Genomic DNA, 20,044 nt, shown 5'->3' on the forward strand with positions numbered 1-20,044 from the left:
AGACCTTATGCTTACTTGACATCTTTAGAAAAATGAATACATAGAATAATAGACTTGTAAGCGCTTAACAGAATTTTATTATAAGGCAAAAGCCCCATTAAGCTTGCCAGCCCATGTCCAGCAAAGCAAGAGAAAATACTTCTCAGGGTTTGCCTGAGCATATCTTCACACCTAATAATCTCTATAAAATACGTCCAACTCTTTTTAAGGTCAGTTATGTTGTTAATTTTCATAGTAAGGAGTTGTAAGTCACATGGTGAATCCATTTTGAAGAAATTACATGGTTTCTCTTGTATAACTGCTCCCACACTATTTAATCTGTTCTGGTACTGTGATAAAAGTGTTAAACACTCCCTACTATGATTCACCATTGCATTCATCAGCTCATACAGCTCTATCTATTCCTACTCAATCTCTTCTTCAATCTCACAAGGTTCTCTTCTGATGGAAGTTGTTCCACACAAACTTGTTGCCCTTTCACTAACTCTGTTCAAAGAGAGTTATTTGTAAAATTGTAAATGATATACAGGATGTGAGGGCCAAAATGCACTTGCACCATGGCCTTACAACATAACAATTCTTATCCAAATTTTACTTTGTACTTGTTTACAATTAATCACATCATCTCTTTTTATCTTCCTGTCATGCACACAAGCTGATGAAGACTTGATGTAGAGGAGAAAAGTGAAATGATCTGGCACAATTATCTGAAAACCAAACTAGGAAGGAACTGCGTCTGGACTGAGGGCTGAAACACAATCTTGCCACGTGTCCGAATTCAACTAAACTAAATCCAACTATTTGTTCTGAGAATTTTACTTTCTAACATGCCTTTAACAAATTGAAGCTTTTTTTCATTTAAAAGAGTAGGGAGATTCATATACAAGAAAAAGCATGAAGTGACCACAAATCAATGTACTTCCACATTATCCTGGTCACTCACAATCATACATGACCCATGCCAAATGCCTGAAGGGTATTTTATCCTCTCTGCTATGTAACATCTCATCTAATTAATTTATATTTCACTTTGCTAAAGATATTTTTGATGTTGCATGAAACGTAAATGTCAATCGACTCTGTGTGTCAAATTATAATATGATTACATTGGCAATTATACAAAAAAAATCCATGTCAAATTAGAATAGGGTACATCACTAAACACCTAAAACCAGGTAGAAAAGAAATAAAACACATAATCAGACATCAGTACCCTGGAAAATTTTCAGGAGATCCTTCATCTGATCTTTATACTGTTCCAACTTTTTGCGTAAATCATACAGTCCCTCAAGCCGTGTCAAGGGCAGCGAATCACAAACTCCAACTGAGAGAAAGTGATTAATTTCCTGCAAAACACAGCATTAAGCACATATAGCATACAAGTAAAGGCTTCAGGCAAAGAAGTGGCTCTAAGCAAGTTCACAATATGGATGCAAAGTAAAAATGGAGACCTACAAGTATCTCCGTGGCTGAAACCAGCAATAAAAGAATCCACATGTCTCATTTAAACTTAAATTATAGTTAGAAAATTATTCTTCTGTGGAAAGCTTGCATTAAAAAAAACACTATGTGAGATATATTTTAAAATGTAATTACCTCCAAAAGAGAATATGGTCCTTTACTGTACTTTATTTTCTGTTGAGTTGCTCGCAAATCTTTAAAAGCAGGGTATTCAGGAAAAGGATCTAAGCACTTGATTGCTTGGTACAGACTTTCATTATCCTTATTATCTATCACCAGGTACTTCAACAAGCCTAGGACCTGAACATAAAAAGTAAATGAAAACCAAAAAAGACAGAGGAATATTTTTGAGCCATATTTCTTATTCAGGCTATAAATTTTGTATTTCTCTAAGTTTCATTACACTAGTAAAATAATTTATTTACACTGTTAAAAATTGTAAGATGATTAGAGGTTTGGGGAAATCACAGATACATTCTAAAATGGTGGAACATTTTTGCTCTTCCTCCTTCCAAACAGAAATCAAAGCTTTTACTATCCCAGCCTGCAGTTTGCTCTGTCTTTTGACGAAGCTGATTTCAAATGCTGGCCAATATAATCTCTATGATATTCACAATGATTTAACAACAAACTGCACCCAAGCATTTCTGGAGTTATTAGCACTTTCCTGTTCTCACTAAAGTGCTGGTAATTTGGAATTTAGACAAACACCTATATATCATACCTTACTACCCAAATCACTGAACTCTGGCAGAATTTCTATAACAATCTATCTACAACTTGAATAAATGCCAACGGGGTACCATACTTTCTTTGGAAAAACATTGCATTTATGCTTTACTTAAAAATCTGCGCAACTGGATATTCAATCCAAGCACCTTCGAGGAGTTTTAAATCTAAATGATGGGGGTTTTATTTGAAAACTTCTATTTACCTGAAAATTATCAACTAGCTTCCATTCAATGCTAGAAGAAAAAATAAAAAAGAAGGAACTGAAAAATGATCATAAGAGGGTATGCATCCCTGCAGGAGTAGGATATGAGAAGGTTTCACCTTTGACATCAGTTCCAACTCAGAGAAATTTCTGTCCTCCCCACTTTGTTCCTGCCCAGGGATACCCTGACACGTGGCCTTTGCAGATGTGCATGTGCAGCTGTTTACACAGACATATTGTAAATCTGATCACAATCAGGAAGCTGTGAAACAAGACTGACAGGTTATTTTCAGCTGGGTTGGCACAGCCCTCCAGCTGAACTGGAAGCTCAAGGAGGAGGACGGCATAGGGCTACAGTGCAACCATGCAGATGCCTTATGGTACAGTGCAATCAGATTAAGCCAGAAGGCAACATGAGAACTGAAGTGCAACAGGCACATTCTTCTGACCTACAGCTACTAACTGTAAATCTCTGAATCCTCTTATATTTTCACCCCCAGCAGAATGCACATAAAAAGCAACACTAGAGGGGAAACAATGCTTGTCACACAACAGAAACTGCTTTGTTTCCCTTTTAAGGCCTATGTGCTACATTTTTAAAAAATGATCATTTATTAAATAAATAGCTGAACTACTGAAATCTGTTCTCTGCACACATTTCCTTTTTGTCCTTTAGACACCTTGTACCAAAGGTCTTCATCATATTTCCCACTAAATCATATACAGAGTTTTTTAAGGAGTTGCTTAGCTGCTTGATGTGCTATTTGGCAAAACAGAAGCACCAAAAGTGAAATTGCATTTAAAAAAACTAAAGGCATAGTATTACATCCAAAATAATAGTTTTTATATAAATATCCAAAGCATAGGAAAAAGGAATTAAAGGTGAACACAAGTACAGATAGAGCCTTAAGAACAGTGAACATGAACTGGAAAAATTAACAGGTAAGGCATAAGCAGCATCACAAAACTACCTGTTCCTGAATCTGAGGCTGGTCCATGGCAAGAGGTGTCAGGGTTCCCACAATAACGTGAAGGTGGGTCTCCAGAGCATCGCTGCAGCATGTAACTGCTGTGTGGCAAACATGATACAGCAGGTCACAGCACAGCGAGAAGCTGCGCATGGAAATGTCTCTGATTACGATGGGTCTGTCACAGGAAACAAAGTGGAATTAAAGAAATACAAATTGACACTGTCTTGAGTATCAACATTTCATGCACCTTGGAATAATAAGGGAAAACGAGAATAAAGTCAGGATGAATTTATTCTAAACTCTAAAATTTATCAACTCAATGATTCAGCTCTAAAGACTTAGCTCAGGAGACACAGAAAAACACAGTGAATCTGACTGATCACTTCAGAAAATGGGATAAAGTCTTGTTAAAAGACAAATACCATAAAGAAAAAAATCCCTAAAAGGGTTTTAGATTATTACTTGTCAGGACAATCTTGACAGAAGCAGAAAAAAATGGAAAACATGCTCTCTGAATCCTCCTCTAAAATGACTATTAGTTAAAAAAAAATAGGTTATAAGGGACACCTGGAGATTATGTAGTGCAGCTTCCTCCCTTAAGCAGTGTCACTTCAAATTCAGATCAGGTTCTCAGGGTTTTATTGAACTGAATTCTGAGGTCCCTCTGCAAGTGTTGCTCTCTGAGAGTGTTGCTCTCCAGTGCATCAGCAGCCCCTGCCCCAGCTGAGTGTTCAACATAAGAATAGTAATGCCATAATAAAGGCATTTACTATAAAATCCACACATCTCTTCAACATCTCAGGGTATGAAATGCTTCAAACCAGCCAAGGAATCAATTTATACATAAACTCAGAGACATGTAGGTTAATAACTATCTGGGAAACCCCAAGCTGAAGCTCAAGTAAGAAAGTATCTATAATCTTCTTATGCAAAAGATAAGAATCCCACTTAAATTTTAACCTGATGAAGGACCAGTTTTCTCAGTCTGAGGGCAAGCTAAGATAACGTGTACAATTCTCACTTTGCTATAGCTACTTAGCGGTGAGAATGTAAATGTCAACATTCTTATTAACTCAATAAGCACATTTTATTTGACATGTGCTTACTTTGCACTTAACTCCACATTTTAAATTTTTCTCTCATCCTAAACATTCCGTCATCAAAATCTCCTAACACTGCTTATTTTTACAATATGATAGCCTATTACAGATACAAAACACCTGCAATATAGCAAACATCTAAATGTAAGGCTAGCACAAAACATTCCCTATTTTATTAAGAGTTCTACGCTTAAATTCTGAAATTATAAAAGAATAGCAACTTTATTTTTAATTTCAGCAATTTAAAATTAATTTTAGAGATTAATTAACATCTGCTAGCAATATCAGAATGTAAGGTTACAGGAGCAAGGGAGCACAGACAGGAAGAACTAGAGATAATTACTTTGTTTACCTGCTGTTGATGTGGTGAATCAGGGTGTAAATTACATCTCGGAGGACAAAAGCCCAGGCTCCTCCTAAACTGTCTTTGATCTCTTTGAGTAACAGACCAACAAACAGGTGATAAATTATAAGAACTCTGTGTTTCTTATACATGTTTTTTGTTTCTGATGCATGCTTACAAAGAGCTAGAAGGATTTTCTGGAATGAATCCTAAAAATGAATAAAATATGAGTACAAAAAATTATTCATAATGTCAATACAGATATCAAGAAAAAACTTTAAAAACTTAAAATCTAACATGGGCAAAACAGCTTCATTATTTTTATTGCTTTAAACAAACAAAAGACCTAGAGAGAAACCAACTCCCCAAAAAGAACTATAAGCCATATACCTCTTCATTTTCCTCTGTTTATTCCCCCTACATGAGATATGCTATGCCCATTTTTCAGAAAGCCAAACAGTGATGGCAATGTCTATCAACAAAGAAACACCAATTAAAAACCATGAAAACATCAGGTAAGAATTCAACCTGTAGTTTTTCAAACATAATGTTCATGTGTGCAAGATGCACTATTTCACAGAACACAGCACTTCAGGCTGCAACTGTTAAAACTGTAAACTTACAGAACACTAGGCAGGTAGTGTAACATTTTAAAAAACTTAATCCACTGGCTGGCAGTATTAACTTTTACACTCAAAAGATTTAGATAAAACATGGTTTAGAAAATTTTTTTCCTATTTTTAGATTATTTACAGGTAGGCAAAGGAAGTTGTTGACAATATATGCAATTAAACAGCATAACTTTAAACAGATTCATTTCTAAGGAACAAACTTAGAAGACAGTAAAATATTTATGATTTATTGCAAGGCTGTATAATTTCCTATGTCTTCATATTTTGCTTTAACAAATGAAAATCAAGCGTCAAAAAATATCCCTAGGTGTAAAATTTTCACACAGTAAAAGTAAGTAAATTTTATATTTTAATTATAGGCTGTATTTAGTTAAAATTGACCAAGTATAATTATTTTAGAACATTCCTCAAACACGTGACAAATTTGCCATGTTTTAAACTGTGTCTGGTACACAGAGATTTTAAAATAAAAACCTTTAAAATAATCTACTCTATATGGATTATATAATGCATATAATTACATCATTTACACAGTTATATAAGACATATTAAATACATAATATAATAATTAATGAAGTAATATAATTATATAATGCCCATAACTCTGTCCCTGAATTTAGGACATTTTCCACTTCAAAAGACAAACAAATTAATAGAAAAGGGTCTAAGGTTGTTTTTTTTCTTCACATAGAAATGATGAAAATGCCTAATTTAACTAAAAGATACTCATAATAGAAATTTTGCATTCTACAGAAAATAAATTAATCATTTTCTTACATCATACATCATCATACTTACAGGGCTTTTAGAAAGAACTGCTATAATACTTTTTAATTTGCTTTTATGACAGTTGCTAATGTAGTCCAAGGTTGCCTTAATCACGTAAGATGGAAAATGAGGAGGATTAGGAGCAGGATCCAGTTCTCTAAATGAATAAAAAAAGAGATTTATGTTTTTCTTCTCAAAAGTCAAACCACTTGCATTTAATACAGTAAGTTTTGATGAACAAACACATTAATTCCTAGAAAATACCTGCTTTCAGTAAAAAGCATCAAAAGCATCCAGAAAAGTGACATGCATCTTATTTTGTATCTGTTTCTTGCTCCTCTATGGTAGCTTTCAAAACTGTACTTTCTAAACATTCTTTTACTTTTTTTTTTGAGAGATCACATTGTTAAAACCCCACACATTTGTATTATCTAAGGTACTTAGCACAAAAATCTAATTACATTTCATGGGTAAATCTTCTGCATTTTTTTAATTGTGGGAACAATTTGGTTGAGGAAAAACAGGGTAGTGAAATTTTCTGGGACCTCAAAAAGAAAAGAAATGCATCATGGTAGTAAAAAAGGCACATAAACTAAATTTCATCACTCTTATTCTTACCATTTCCTTCTTAGAAAGAAGAGCTTTGTTTACAAGCAGACACCACAGTTTGTTAATAACCTCACTGCAAAAAAACTGAAGAGTTTTTCAATTCTCAGCCATTTAACTTTTGGCAGATTTTACAAGAAATGCTTTGGACTCTTTCAACTAACTATTTTTACAATAAAGGTATCTTCTTCAAGAACTTTACAAATTGCAATGTTTTTCCAAAGAGTTTGTATCTGAACACAGAAATCTGGAAAATTATTATGCAAATATGGAAATTTTAGGACAAAAACAAAGACTGAAAAGGTAATAAACATGAAGATATTTCTGGCACTAGGCTATTTCTATTAATTAGGAATTTGTTTATTTGGCATTGCTTAACCAATCCCCTTACCAAAGACAGGAGCTGCCACTGCCAGAACCACTAAGAAACAGATCACTTTCCCTCTCCGTGACTTCAAGTTATTAAAAACCATTAAATAAATCACTTTAATTTATAGACTAGAATCTGACCAGTTTTACAGAGGGCAGTCCATCTAGGTTTGAACTTAGGTGAATTGGCAGTGCCACAACAGTCCAGCTCAACACCACACAACAGCATTCCCTGGCCCACTGTTCATTCCTTCCATTGGCTGCAGTATTACGGTATAGCCATGATATTTTCTGAAAAAACCCTTTGCCAGGATTTTTCTCCTGAGAAGCTGAGAGGCCTCAGAGGAAAAGAAAAACAATAATTATCTGCTGGCGTGGAATGCAACTTTGATCAGTCCATGTTGGTTGTTTCTAATTAATGGCCAATCACAGTCAGCTGGCTCGGACTGTCTGAGAGTCACGAGCTTTTGCTGTCATTCCATTCCTTTCCTTGCTAGCCTTCTGATGAAATCCTTTCTTCTATTCTTTTGGTATAGTTTTAGTATATCATTATCTTTTAATATAATATATATAATAAAATAATAAATCAGCCTTCTGAAACATGGAGTCAAGATTCTCATCTCTTCCCTCATCCTGGGACCCCTGTGAACACCACCACAACTGGTGACCTCAAGTGAAGAAAAACTCCACATTACCGAGCTTCTCCTCCTGACCTTGGGGAGTAACTACCTGAGGAGGTATGACTATGATAAATCACTACTACTAACATAAACCCTCTTAGCTTCAGGGTTATCTCTTATGCCTAAAGGGCACATTTTAATGCACAATGTTACACAAACACACTCAGCATTTAGAAAATCTGCAAGTACATACCTTATGTATTTACTTAGATGAGATCCTTCTTCAACTGTGGTACCAGCTGGTTCATGTAAAGTAATCAACAGTTCAACCACAATCTCTGGCAAGTTACTATGAGATAAATTGTCCATTTGCTACAAGAAGAAAAATAGCATTTTAATTAGAAAAATGTATTTCAAAATTATTTCTTTGGCTTCTGAGAAAGGCTACTTGTCTAGATTCTCTACTTGTTCCATCATCCATGACATATAATTCATTCATAAATTAAGCTTGGTTAAGCTTTGTGGCAGTGATAGGTAGAACAATCTACTTTCCTACAGTATATAGAAAAAAAAGTTTCACTTTACTACTAGCTCTGAACATAGAGTCTGCCTCTGGAGAAGATGACCCATCATAAAGCATTAACAAAATATTTTAAGAGGAAAATGTGACAGATATATGACAGAGAAACTCAGGGCTGCACAATGAGTGGAAAAAAAAATATTGCATTATGAAAAAAATTATGCTTCAGTCAACTTTCTGCCTTAAAGTTTCTATTGAACAGCTCCTTGAAATCCTTGGGATAAAAATTCATCTAGTTTGTATTTAATAAAATATTACTTTTGCACCTATAAATTTGAACTATATACATAATATATACATTTTTCTTTCTGCTCTGTTAAACACCATAAAACTCAACTTACACATTTTAAATGGATACCTGTTTTCCTAAGCAGTTTTCATCCTTAAGCATGTCATAGACTTTAGAAGCCATTTCTCTTTGCTCTGCTACTTCACTCTTTTCATGGCCTTGATAGGCAAAGTATGGGAGGATATTGACAAGCAACTTTGGAAAGCAGTCTGCCAGAACTTGTCTCCAGTCCTTCTCAATCTTGTTGGCAAGTGATTTCACATCTTCAAACTGACTTCTAATCACCAGGTGTGGAACCAAAACTTTGTAACAAGACCTACATGTAGTAAATTCACATTTACATTTACATCACAAATTCCATTTTAAATAAGGACATTTCTAAAATGTCCTTATTTAAAAACACTTTTTAAAATAACCTTGAGCATCACATAGTAAATACCATTCCTCTACTGTACAACTAAACTTCCAATCATTGTTTAGCTACTGCTACACACACAAAAAAATAAGAAAATCTTACCTGCATAAATATAATACATGTAATGCTTGGAATACATTTAGAAAGTTCTCAATACATCACCTTACAACAAAATCCTGATGCATTGCTACATTTAGCAACTTGAGACCCTGTATCATAATTGTACATAAAATGTAAATAATACTTTCATCATATAGCAAACTCACCTGTAGAACTCCTCAAGGCTAGTATAGTTCAGAAGAACATAAGGAAAAGCAGACAGGCTATATCCAGTATCATTTATTTTCAGCCACTCCATCACCAAATAGTCTAAATGCGATGTCATGAAGTCTTCTATACTTTTATAGCCAAAAATGTCAGACACTTTTTTCAAAACCTGAAATGCATGAATAAATAATGCAAAAATAGCATAGAGAGTAGATGGTATTATGGCAAACTGACAATATTACACCTCCATGTGTACCCTCCAACCTTTTAATGAGTATTTGTGTAACTCAGCCCCTCTTTAGCATAAGCCATTTTATTATTTGTATTGCCATATCTCAGGAGAGTGCAATCCAGGAACTACAACTAACCCGTATAAGTAAATAAAGACTGGCCAGTACCCATTTTGCAGGGTACAGACTGTATGCAAAACCAGGAAGCAGTGAATAGAAAGAAAGGATAAAAGGAACATGTGCACTTAAAAAATTTCTGGCATGAAAGGCTGAAGTATGAACAGCAATCATTTCAGCACACCCTTGTGAACTTCAAAATAGAATTCCACAGGACATATACCATCCTCCAATACACTGCATTTATTTTACATATTTTCCACATAAGAAAACTTGCTTCCTCTGGGTAGAATGATTTTTTAAATGAGATCTGCAATACTCAATGTGTAAAAGTCTATTTGTATTTCAGATCTGTGCCTTGAACATACAAGATTTACCATTACAAATTGCCTTTCATGATTTCATTACTTCTATGTAAGTCATTAAATATAAAGACAAATGAATTCAATTATGTAAGTACCACATTATACCTTTACAATATTTAACAAATTTCAATACTGAGCAAAACATCTTGTAGTCTTCCAATCTTAACCTAACCTTAATTTATAACCTAAATATCAAATGAAATATCAGACTTGCCTTTTTCACAAGGTGAGGCTCTAATCCATTCTCTTTCACAGACTGGCAAATAGCAAACAGAGCTTGCTTTTCACAGACTGGGCTGCAGCACAGAACCATGGTTATAAGCATCAGCAGAACTGCTTTTCCATTACTCTGTTTGTCCAAAAGACCTTCAGGACTTGCATCACCCCTGACCTACAACAGGAAATTATGAAGACCTTGAGCAAAAATTCTGTTAAAGCAATTTCCTAGTTCATAAATCAGCAGAAATAATTTAAAATTAAGGGCACTGACATTAACACTACTGAACAAGTCAAGTCTCCTTTTTTAACTCCTTGAGACATATAGGGAAGAACTGCCTTGCTATTTAAATGCAGTTCTCCCCCTACTAAGGCATTGTGACAAGTGATGAGTTTAAATAAAAGTTACAAGAAACTGTAGTGAAAGGGGAAAAGCTAACAGACACCACCAAGCTGAGGGGACAGAACAAGAACCCAAAGCAACATAGAAATCAGATGATGACAAAGAGCCGGACGTGACAGTACAGAGGGATGAAAAAGATGACAGAGAGAGGAGGCCTCAGCAGCAAGGCCACAGCAAAGGGAAGAGAGATGACATGCAGGAAGGTAACAGCATGACAGAAAAAAAGGGAAAATTATGAAGTAGATAACTTAACATGGTAGCAAGGAAGAAAGAAAAGGGAAAGACACTAAAAGAATAATTAAGAAATTCCACAGTATTATATCACACCATTGGGTTTCCAGTCACTGCACTGAAGTGTAACTTTTCCTTCACTTCAAGCTTCTTCTGAATAGCTCAAATTTCGAAGCAAATCTCAGTTTTGAAAACCACTGCTCTTAATACCACTGGAAACATGATGTTTCTGAAATTTACAAATCTAGTTTAATACTGTGTAAAGACATTATTTAATTTACACTGCTCCTTATTCATTATTTATATGTTTTCTAGATCATTGAGGCTACATTTTTCTGCAATTCCTAAGCGTTACAGCACTGAACCTGCCAATGACAAATAGTGTGATAAAGAAGAGCAGTCTGAAACATACAGTTTACAAATTTACAAACTTCTAATTGGGCAAAACTGCGAGTGACTGGATATGAAAGGAATTCCCTGACTATCACTTTGTTTCATGAGCTCAGATTACCAGAAGTCCAGAAGAACTAATATTTTCAGAAAACTAAATATGATCATGTTAAAGGTAATCTTATTCAAAACATCGAAACTAGGCAAAAACTAATGACGAGATGTTGGTACCAGATTGCTCATTCCTTCCTGAACTCTGAGGTATGCATTCTCAAAAGCCTTTTGCTGAAGCTTCAGGGGAAGAGGTCTTGACATTCCAGAAGAATCTCTCTGTTTCACATCTTGAAACAAGCTTAAAAAAAAAGAACAATAATTATAAGCATAACACCACAGAATTACTGTATGTTGTGCATACCAATAAGATTCTGATTTTCTGAATATAATTATTTTTATCTTAATTGCCTTATATAGATTTTTCTTTATTTTCTTATAGAGCAGTTTCTCTCTATATATTGATCTCTCACATCACAGAATAATTGAAATGCAAAGTTGGAACACTTCAACAAAATTTGGCTTTTATATTCTGACAAGATTGTAGTTCCAGAAGTATCGAAAAGAGCAGCTATGCAGTAGCAGAAGTGACATCCACCTAAATGAAATTAAGCATTATTCCTACAGACAGAAACAATATCTACATTATCACCTGGAAATTGACTTTGCAGCAAGAATGCGAACTTGATGGTGACTGTCTGCAAGGAAATGTGGGAAAGCATCACTCACAGGGAGATCTTCATTTTTCACATTAAGGACTGCCCACTTGCAATGAGGATCAACCTGAATAAAATGAATATTGTGATTCAAAATGTACAGAAGATACTTTGCAATATGCAAAAGATATTTACACACTGTTTTTGCGTACATCTTAAATAAATATTTAGTATGCTAATGAATGTCAGAAAATCTGGGATTACCTCAAGCAGAGTCTTTATGCAATTTAAAAGGGCCACTCTTACTGATGCTGTGCACTTCCCTCCTTGAGATAAATGCCTAAAACAAGGAATACTCAATTAACGGAAGAAGTTGTCCACAATTTTGAGAAACAGTCTAGCAAGTTACTTTCTGCTGCTCACAGTCGACTCTTTTGTGCTCCATGGGCATGTCTGGGAGGATTTGACATTTTTATTGGTAATTGCAGACAATATTCTTTTTGGGTTGCTGAAATTCAGCCCTTGTCATAATTACTGATGCAATTCAGCATAGAATCAGTCCTTGTTTACACACAGCGGTGTAGTGTTTATTATTCTGGTACTACCTTAAGGATTAATTTTCTGCTACAAATATAGAATGACACACAAAATCTGAGAAGTTAAATGCTGCATAAAGATTCTACAGTACACAAAAACAAAACAAAAAAAAACCCCAAGCAAGACACAGAAGAGCACTACAGTCTTCTTACTGATAGCCAAGATAAAAACTAAAAATCAAACATTTTAAGACTTCTGCATTAAGTAACATACCAGAAGGCTCCAACAACTGTCAAAAACTGTCCTTTGGCATTCCGTGCCTCTTCAACAGGTTCTTTGAACTGGGCCAACCCTGCTGCTATAGGGAGCAAATTATTTAGGATTACTTTACAAACTTCTTGATCTCGACGATACAAAGAACACACAGTACTGGAAAGAAAGAAAGAAAAAATATGTTGAAAAAGCCACCAAATCCCCTGAAACAGATGTAAAAAATGCCGAATAGTTTCCTTCTTACGAAAGAGGCTTAAGAAGCATCTCAACATCAACTGCAGGCAAGAGGTGCTCTTCAGTAGGGAGCTCCTTCAACAGGATCAAGTACTGTGGAATAAAAAACCCAAATGGAATAAAAAGCCCAAACAAAACCAAAATGATAAACAGTACATAAAAGAATAAGTAGTCAAAAAGAAAAATTAGGAACTTTTTTGTTAAGTTTTACACAAAACCATGCAGGAAGACAACTGATCAGCAATTGCATGTTAGACTGGTCATCTTTTTATGCAAACACCATCCCACAGTAATACAGATCATCAAACTTTTAGTTTGGCAGTAAAAAAAAAGTGGCTTTGTAAACTAAGCCAGAGATATAATTCTACTGGAGAGACTATTTCTAGTTCTTTAACAAATAACTAATTATAAAGGCAAGATATATCTTTTTCTCAACTCTTCATTTTCTGGCTTACAAATTCAAACAGCTGTTTTCCTGACTACAACACACTTCAAAACCACCATTTTAAGTCTTCCCAGGGGACTGATGACAGGAGAAAGACAATGTGCAATCGAGAAGACTATGCAAATTTAGTAACAGTACCATTAGAGAAGTGAGTCTGCTGTAAAAACCCGACACTCACCATGTGCAGATGCAGTGGCTTAGTGCTATCAAAGACACTGCTTTCAGTCAGCATTAACAGCTTCCTCCGAATATCGCAGGCTCGGAAGCTCAGTGTCTGAACTCGGACTGTGGTTACACAAATACATAAGAACCTCACAATTTCAAGGAGAAGTAAATCCTGTTTTGTCAACTGCTCTTCAGCTAATGGGCTCAAAGCACCTGAAAGTAAGATTTTCATGTAAGAAATGCTTCTCCAAAGCAATAGAAGAGGTGGTAACATTTTAAGTCTTTGCAAAACTAATATAAGTTCTCAAAAAAGACAGAGTACAAGCAATCTTTGTGTTCATTTGTTATTGAGCAGCTAGGGCATTTTAAGTAAGAATTTAAAACAAAAGGTAACAGAAGTACTTGTAGCCCTTAACAGGAATAAACAGACAGATTTATGCTCCTGTCCCTCTGAAGGTCCAGATATAGTGTCAAGAACTACTGATCAGGAGAAGGAGAAAAGTTAAATAGGACTATTTTTAAGATAATGAAGCACAATCTAATGAGAGACAAGTATTCTATAGACACATTTTCTAGCCTTTTCTTCGACAAAACTTCTGTCTGACCCTCGGAAAGTTAGTGTCTCCTCTTGCCTTATTTGATTTATAAAATTAAAAATAAATTACTTCTTTCTAAATGAGCTCAAACACTTCATTAACATCTTTAAAACACTGATGAAAATTATTACTGCTTAGAAAGTACCTAGTTCAACCACTAGCTGCTTCAACTACTAATAATGCAGCACAATTTTGTACCTTAGTAACTTTCAAGAAAAGAGATATTTGCAAAAACAAGCTTTTGGAAGTAGTTTGGAGGTAGAAAAGACCTACCTGTTACAGTTTGCATGTCACCAGATTCATTTGTATCACTGACGTCAGTCACTGAATGATGATCACACAAGCCATCAGATCCCTGGTTATCTGCTTCCATTATACTCTCCTCAGGATCATTCCTGAGATCCACTTCTCCCAGTACACTTGGCTTTCCAGTAACTGTCATCTGACAAAAACACCACAGCCTTTAAAGTTGTTTTTTAGGGACAGAAGAAACACCACAGACATAGCACAAGGAGAGACACTGCAGTTTTCCAGTGGACTAGAACAGGTGAAGACAGTAAGGGTGACACAGAATTGATGAATTTCATCCTTTGTCATAAACCTGTTTTCTGTACACTGTCTGAACTATTCTCTTTAGCATAGAAGCTTCCTCAGACAGATACTGATCTCTGCATTCTAGATTCTGCCAAAGACAGCGTCAGTTTTTAAAAAACAGTTCTCTCTGTAAGACTCACCAACTTTTCACCATACTTCATCATTAGAAAGAAATGAAAAGGAGGCATGTGACTTTCTGAGGGCAAACTAATTACTACTTTCCCTACCAAATGACAAATTAACACATAGTAAAACCCCCAACTCTTCCTTATCTGAAAAGCAGGAATTTGCCTACCTAGACCTGACTACAGCCCCATGTGCCAAAGAGAAATTTTAAGAATTGTGCAGTGATGTGCCACACTTCCACTTTTCCTAGTGGAAAAGGAGTAATTTACAGTAAGATTTAATACCCACATGATAAACACAAAAACCCCCGCTCCTTTACAAGTGCATTAACATAACCTGTCTAGTGGTATAGAATTCTTTTGTATATACCTCTACTGCAAGAAAGTATTAAAAACATGAAAAACAGCATAAATTTGTTTTTTAGTGTGAGCTGGAATGCTCACCTTGATCAACTGTTATCCATCTGCTCTTCTTTCTACCCTAAGCCTGTGCTCAAATGCTAAACAGTAGGTAGAAATGTTCTCGTTTAGGAATTCTCTATAAAACTCAATGTATTTCAATTTTTTTTTTTTCAGTAATATGTATCTTGTTTGATTTGCCTCCAGATTACTGTGCTGTAAAAACAATCCCCTCACAGAACAGCATTGCATTCAGAAACAGACAGAATGTACTTACCAGATTATTGCAAATATCTATCAGATCGTTCATAAATTTTGATGTTAACAAACGCAGGAATATATTAGACAGCATCTTATTAGCACTGTTCTGTAAGGAAGCAAGAGGTACAGATAGGTTAACTGATTTTTTTCAGGAATTAAAGGTATGATATACTCAATTTCCTGATCTCATTAATGAAGAAAGAAATTTAAAGTCCTTTATAAACTTTACCTTGGTACAATTGCACAAACATTTTGTACACTGCATTATCAAGGTCCTCAGTGTGTTGATCTGGGTATCTTCATTTAGTTTGTTTTTAGACTGGGAAATGCTTTCTCCAGCATAATGAATGAGAGACTAGCAAAAATACAACATGATTAGAAAACCCCAGTGAAATGCCCTTATACACTAGCACCTACACAGTACACATATTTTCACAAAAGGAAAGGGCTCTCATTCATACCTTCTCATTCATACAGCTTTGATATTCATAGTGTGCATCAATGAACACCCTTTTTTTTCTGTGATTTTTGTTGTACTCATTTTGCTCAAGTAGCAACAAAACCATGGCTTAGGCATGCTTGAAACACTAATATTTTCATCACAAAAGAAAAATACAGCACATCTCCATAAAGTGTAAGTTTTGCATTTCTGTATTTAAGCCAGGAACCACCTCAGATAGTACTAATAATAAAGATAACAGCAATAGCAGTCTTCATACTGGTTTGAACCATCAAATTATCTTAAATTTCTGAATAAAAGACCCACAAAAAAGGACTTGTTTTCCTCTAATTAGTCCTTTGTCTACATGTCCATGACTTCCATTTTTTGAAAGGTGTGACTCAGAAATGTATCAATATTTAAAATGATCTCCACTGCAAAACTCATGCACTGTTGTACTGACAGAATTTCAGTGACTCCTCTCTTTCAGCAGCAGAATCATATTTAAACCTCTCTAAGCTGCCTTCTTCTGAGGAGATACCTGTGCTCTGACAATGTGTCAATACAAACAGAATTTTATGAATTAATTTATATTCAATGCTTTATTTAATTTTTAATAGGTCCCAAATTCATTACTGCTTACCTTAGCATTCTGGAACAATGCTGACTTACAGGCATCCTCCTCTTTAAAAATACCAGTGTAGCAATAGCAGCCCAGAACACCAGCCAAGAGACTGACACATCGGACAAGGTGCTCAGCAGCAACAACCTTAGACTAAATCAAATACACAGTATTAATACCAGTAGTTCATCACGACAAAATACAGACTCCATACACTTTGCCTTGGAAACAGATTGGTTGGGAGCACAAATGTAAGGATGTAACAACAATTTCTAGCTTACCTTAGGACCGCAAGTGCTTAAAAGCTTTTCTGACATTGCTAAAAGGCAGTTCTCCAGTGTTTCCCTAAGATTTTGGTTGATGGCAAGTCTTGAACCAGTCACATTTTTATCTTCAACATTTACTCCAAAGTTAGTGAAAATATCCATTTCATCAAATGTAGTCTGCAGGTACAGCTCTTCAACATCAGAAAAATTATTTTCTTCTTTCCCTTGCACATGTTGCTCACTTAAAGAAGAGACACAGTTTTTACTTTAGCAGCCAGTATATAACTTACAAGTCTGAAATACTATTATGTAAATATACAGGAAAGATACAAAAGCAAAATAAAATATTTTATCTTTTTGTGCTTCCAAACCCTGGCTGACCTTTATTTTCTGACATGGCTTTCACTGTGGAATGGACAATACCATTCCAGCTCTAATTGAACTGTAAGGAAACATGAAGCCTGCACACAGATCATACCTTCTCCTGCAGTTATGGAGCAGCATCTGCTTTGTGTCAGGGTTCCTGACCTCAGCCTACTTGACACAGCTGAAGCGGAAATCCACAAAGCCCCTGAAACTCGTATATTTAACTTCTAGTAGGTAAATCTCATCTTGCATCAGAACAAGTTACACACATTTTAGTCTTATTAAGAGGAAACTGCATATAGTCCAAAGCATTGATGAAAGATGCAGCAGCATTCCTAGCTTAGGTAGCTATAATGATTAATTTAAAAACATACCATTTAGCATCATTTTGGAAAAAGATCATGGAGGCTCTGCAGTTCTTCATTGTAAGGCTCACAAGAATTTTTTGCAAGACGAGATGAGGAAAATCACTGTAAGAAAGAAAATGTTTTCATATTTTCTTGCAATCAGACAAGCTCTTGGGATTCCTGAAGCACGCACAAACATTGACCAGATTAACAAGGTATCTTCAATGAAATTTAAGTTTCCACTGAAGATTTCTAATGCATAGGTCACATATCTGCCATGATATGGACAGATAACCAAATTATATCCCCAGAATGACATTCTATAGGAAGCTGAAAAACCTTACAGACTGCTTAATCTTTAATATAACAGAATTCTGCATTAATATAATACATTTTTCCCTGCAGAATTTTTTGTGTTACAGGGTGAGCTTACATGTAAAATTATACCACAAAAACTTTACCTGAGGAGCACAGGAGGCAACTCTGTACATTCTTCTATTTCCTCCTCCAAGTAGCTGGACAGGAGCCATTTCATTATTGCCTCCCTTAACACAGAACCCAGATTTCTTTCAGAACTACTCCGTTCCATTCCTATGTCCAAATTTTCTGGCACTGAATAGGCAGACATCACTAATGATAAACAACATACAGCAGAACTGCAACAAAAATGGAACACGGGATCTGTGAGAAACCATGTGGTATTTGTTGATTAGCACTCTAAAGCAAAGTGAGTATTTCTGCATGCACAGGAAGCATCAAGTACATAAGCAAGTTAAAAAGCATGCACACTGGTCAACTTCTTCATTAAAATCTTTGCATTTTCATTTCTCTTGGCTATTACACACACTTCCTACCTATCCTAAAGACTAAGTCAGAGTACTTATTTCAGAATAAAAATTCAGAAGAAAACATGCTTAATTTCAAAAAATCAACATTTGTCTGTCAGATCTTTAAATTTTTCATCCATTTTAAATTTTAGTATATTCTAAGTGTGAAGACGACTGCCTCTTCTGCCTCTGCTTTCAGTCTTTTTACATATTTATGGTAATTTCAAATGCTTAGAACACAAATGTGTGCAGTTCTTAAACAGAAATACAGCCAGAACAACTAATATTGAGTAACACAGTAAAGAGAATTGTGAATCAGACACAAGACACTATCCTTGATTCCATTTTACCTTGAGGGTTTGCATGCAGGTCCTGAAAATATCTTCCAGAGCTCTTTATCTGCTACAACAAGGTTCCCTTGGATCATAGCTCCAAGCAGCCCAAAGCTCTCCACTTCAATTTGCTGAAGGCTAACACTGCGAATGGTAAGAGTCCAGATCTTTGCCCAGGTTCTCTGGAGCTCCAACTTGTGGGTGCTTTTCAAATCAGTTTTCTGGTTTTGACACAAAGCCACCTCTGTGAGACACTTCAGCACGTAGGGGGTCCTTTCTCCTCGGCGCTGCTGAGGCAGTAACTGGTGAAGGACATTGAGTAAGGCAGGCAGCTCACCATTAGGAATACTCATGGGATACTTGGATATTAGCTGACTTGTAATCTGTAACCTTGAAAACACAAAGTGAAGCAATTAATACCAAATATACAGAAATTTGCACTTTCAGAAATAAATTAACAAACAAACAAAGCCTTCAATTGCCATTTCTCATTTATATTTTACAGTATTAAGGTGATTTGTTTTCTATCAAAAGTTAAAGATCCAGTATTTCTACCATTTTCACTTGTAAAGACTCATCTAGCCTCACTACCACTAACAGTTCCTTACAGTTCAGAGGTTCCTCATGGCAAACAAAATATCACTCAATCAAGGTCCAAGGTAAGAAGCCAGGCCTTGGAACAGTTTTCAGAACAGGTATTACAGAAAACTGTGTGGACTAGACCAAAATGGCCAAACTCTTAATGGTTACTGTACCATGACACAGCCAGCTTAGAGCAACTTTCCAAATGCTCTGACATTCTAAGTTCACTGCTCAGATATATAATCACAGCATGTCCAGACACCCAACTTAAATGCACAACATATTCAGCAGAACATTAAATGCAAAAAGATGTCTGGAGTGATACTTTTTCCATGTGAAGATATTATTACCAAGGTATGACATCAAAATCCTTCTGGGATCTCTGCATGTTGTCTCGAATGACCCCCCAGCCAAGCTCAATCCTCCTGCGCTTGTTTGGCACCGTGTCCTCACTGGGCTCTCTTTGTGAAACAGCATATGACTGGGTAATTTCAAGGACTTTGGTATCCTCTGTAAAGACCTTTCATAAAGAAAAATTAAAAAGTATGTAAATTAAGAAAAAAAAAGCAGCAGTATTTACAAGAAAACTGGAATACTTACAGGCTAAAAAGAAACACAAG

General features: G+C 35.5%; 1 protein-coding gene across 4 annotated transcripts in view; it reads right to left on the reverse strand.

Moving 5' to 3' along the window:
* ATM (ATM serine/threonine kinase) overlaps nucleotides 1-20,044 on the reverse strand; it is a 58,054-nt gene that overhangs the window by 31,445 nt on the left and 6,565 nt on the right. For all 4 annotated transcript variants that reach the window (XM_030949527.1, XM_030949554.1, XM_030949535.1 and 1 more), the window contains exons 9-32: nucleotides 19,775-19,944; nucleotides 18,861-19,232; nucleotides 18,145-18,339; nucleotides 17,711-17,806; nucleotides 16,986-17,211; nucleotides 16,726-16,857; nucleotides 15,873-15,998; nucleotides 15,660-15,749; nucleotides 14,538-14,706; nucleotides 13,682-13,881; nucleotides 13,069-13,151; nucleotides 12,825-12,980; nucleotides 12,279-12,354; nucleotides 12,011-12,141; nucleotides 11,539-11,659; nucleotides 10,282-10,458; nucleotides 9,355-9,524; nucleotides 8,743-8,989; nucleotides 8,058-8,176; nucleotides 6,240-6,366; nucleotides 4,819-5,018; nucleotides 3,367-3,541; nucleotides 1,597-1,761; nucleotides 1,214-1,346 (exon numbers count right to left, since the gene is read on the reverse strand). In XM_030949527.1, coding sequence (XP_030805387.1) covers nucleotides 1,214-1,346; nucleotides 1,597-1,761; nucleotides 3,367-3,541; nucleotides 4,819-5,018; nucleotides 6,240-6,366; nucleotides 8,058-8,176; nucleotides 8,743-8,989; nucleotides 9,355-9,524; nucleotides 10,282-10,458; nucleotides 11,539-11,659; nucleotides 12,011-12,141; nucleotides 12,279-12,354; nucleotides 12,825-12,980; nucleotides 13,069-13,151; nucleotides 13,682-13,881; nucleotides 14,538-14,706; nucleotides 15,660-15,749; nucleotides 15,873-15,998; nucleotides 16,726-16,857; nucleotides 16,986-17,211; nucleotides 17,711-17,806; nucleotides 18,145-18,339; nucleotides 18,861-19,232; nucleotides 19,775-19,944 — 3,856 coding nt within the window. The remainder of the gene's footprint in view (nucleotides 1-1,213; nucleotides 1,347-1,596; nucleotides 1,762-3,366; nucleotides 3,542-4,818; nucleotides 5,019-6,239; nucleotides 6,367-8,057; nucleotides 8,177-8,742; nucleotides 8,990-9,354; nucleotides 9,525-10,281; nucleotides 10,459-11,538; nucleotides 11,660-12,010; nucleotides 12,142-12,278; nucleotides 12,355-12,824; nucleotides 12,981-13,068; nucleotides 13,152-13,681; nucleotides 13,882-14,537; nucleotides 14,707-15,659; nucleotides 15,750-15,872; nucleotides 15,999-16,725; nucleotides 16,858-16,985; nucleotides 17,212-17,710; nucleotides 17,807-18,144; nucleotides 18,340-18,860; nucleotides 19,233-19,774; nucleotides 19,945-20,044) is intronic.

The sequence above is a fragment of the Camarhynchus parvulus genome, chromosome 1, assembly GCF_901933205.1.
Source record: "Camarhynchus parvulus chromosome 1, STF_HiC, whole genome shotgun sequence".
Taxonomy (NCBI): Eukaryota; Metazoa; Chordata; class Aves; order Passeriformes; family Thraupidae; genus Camarhynchus; species Camarhynchus parvulus.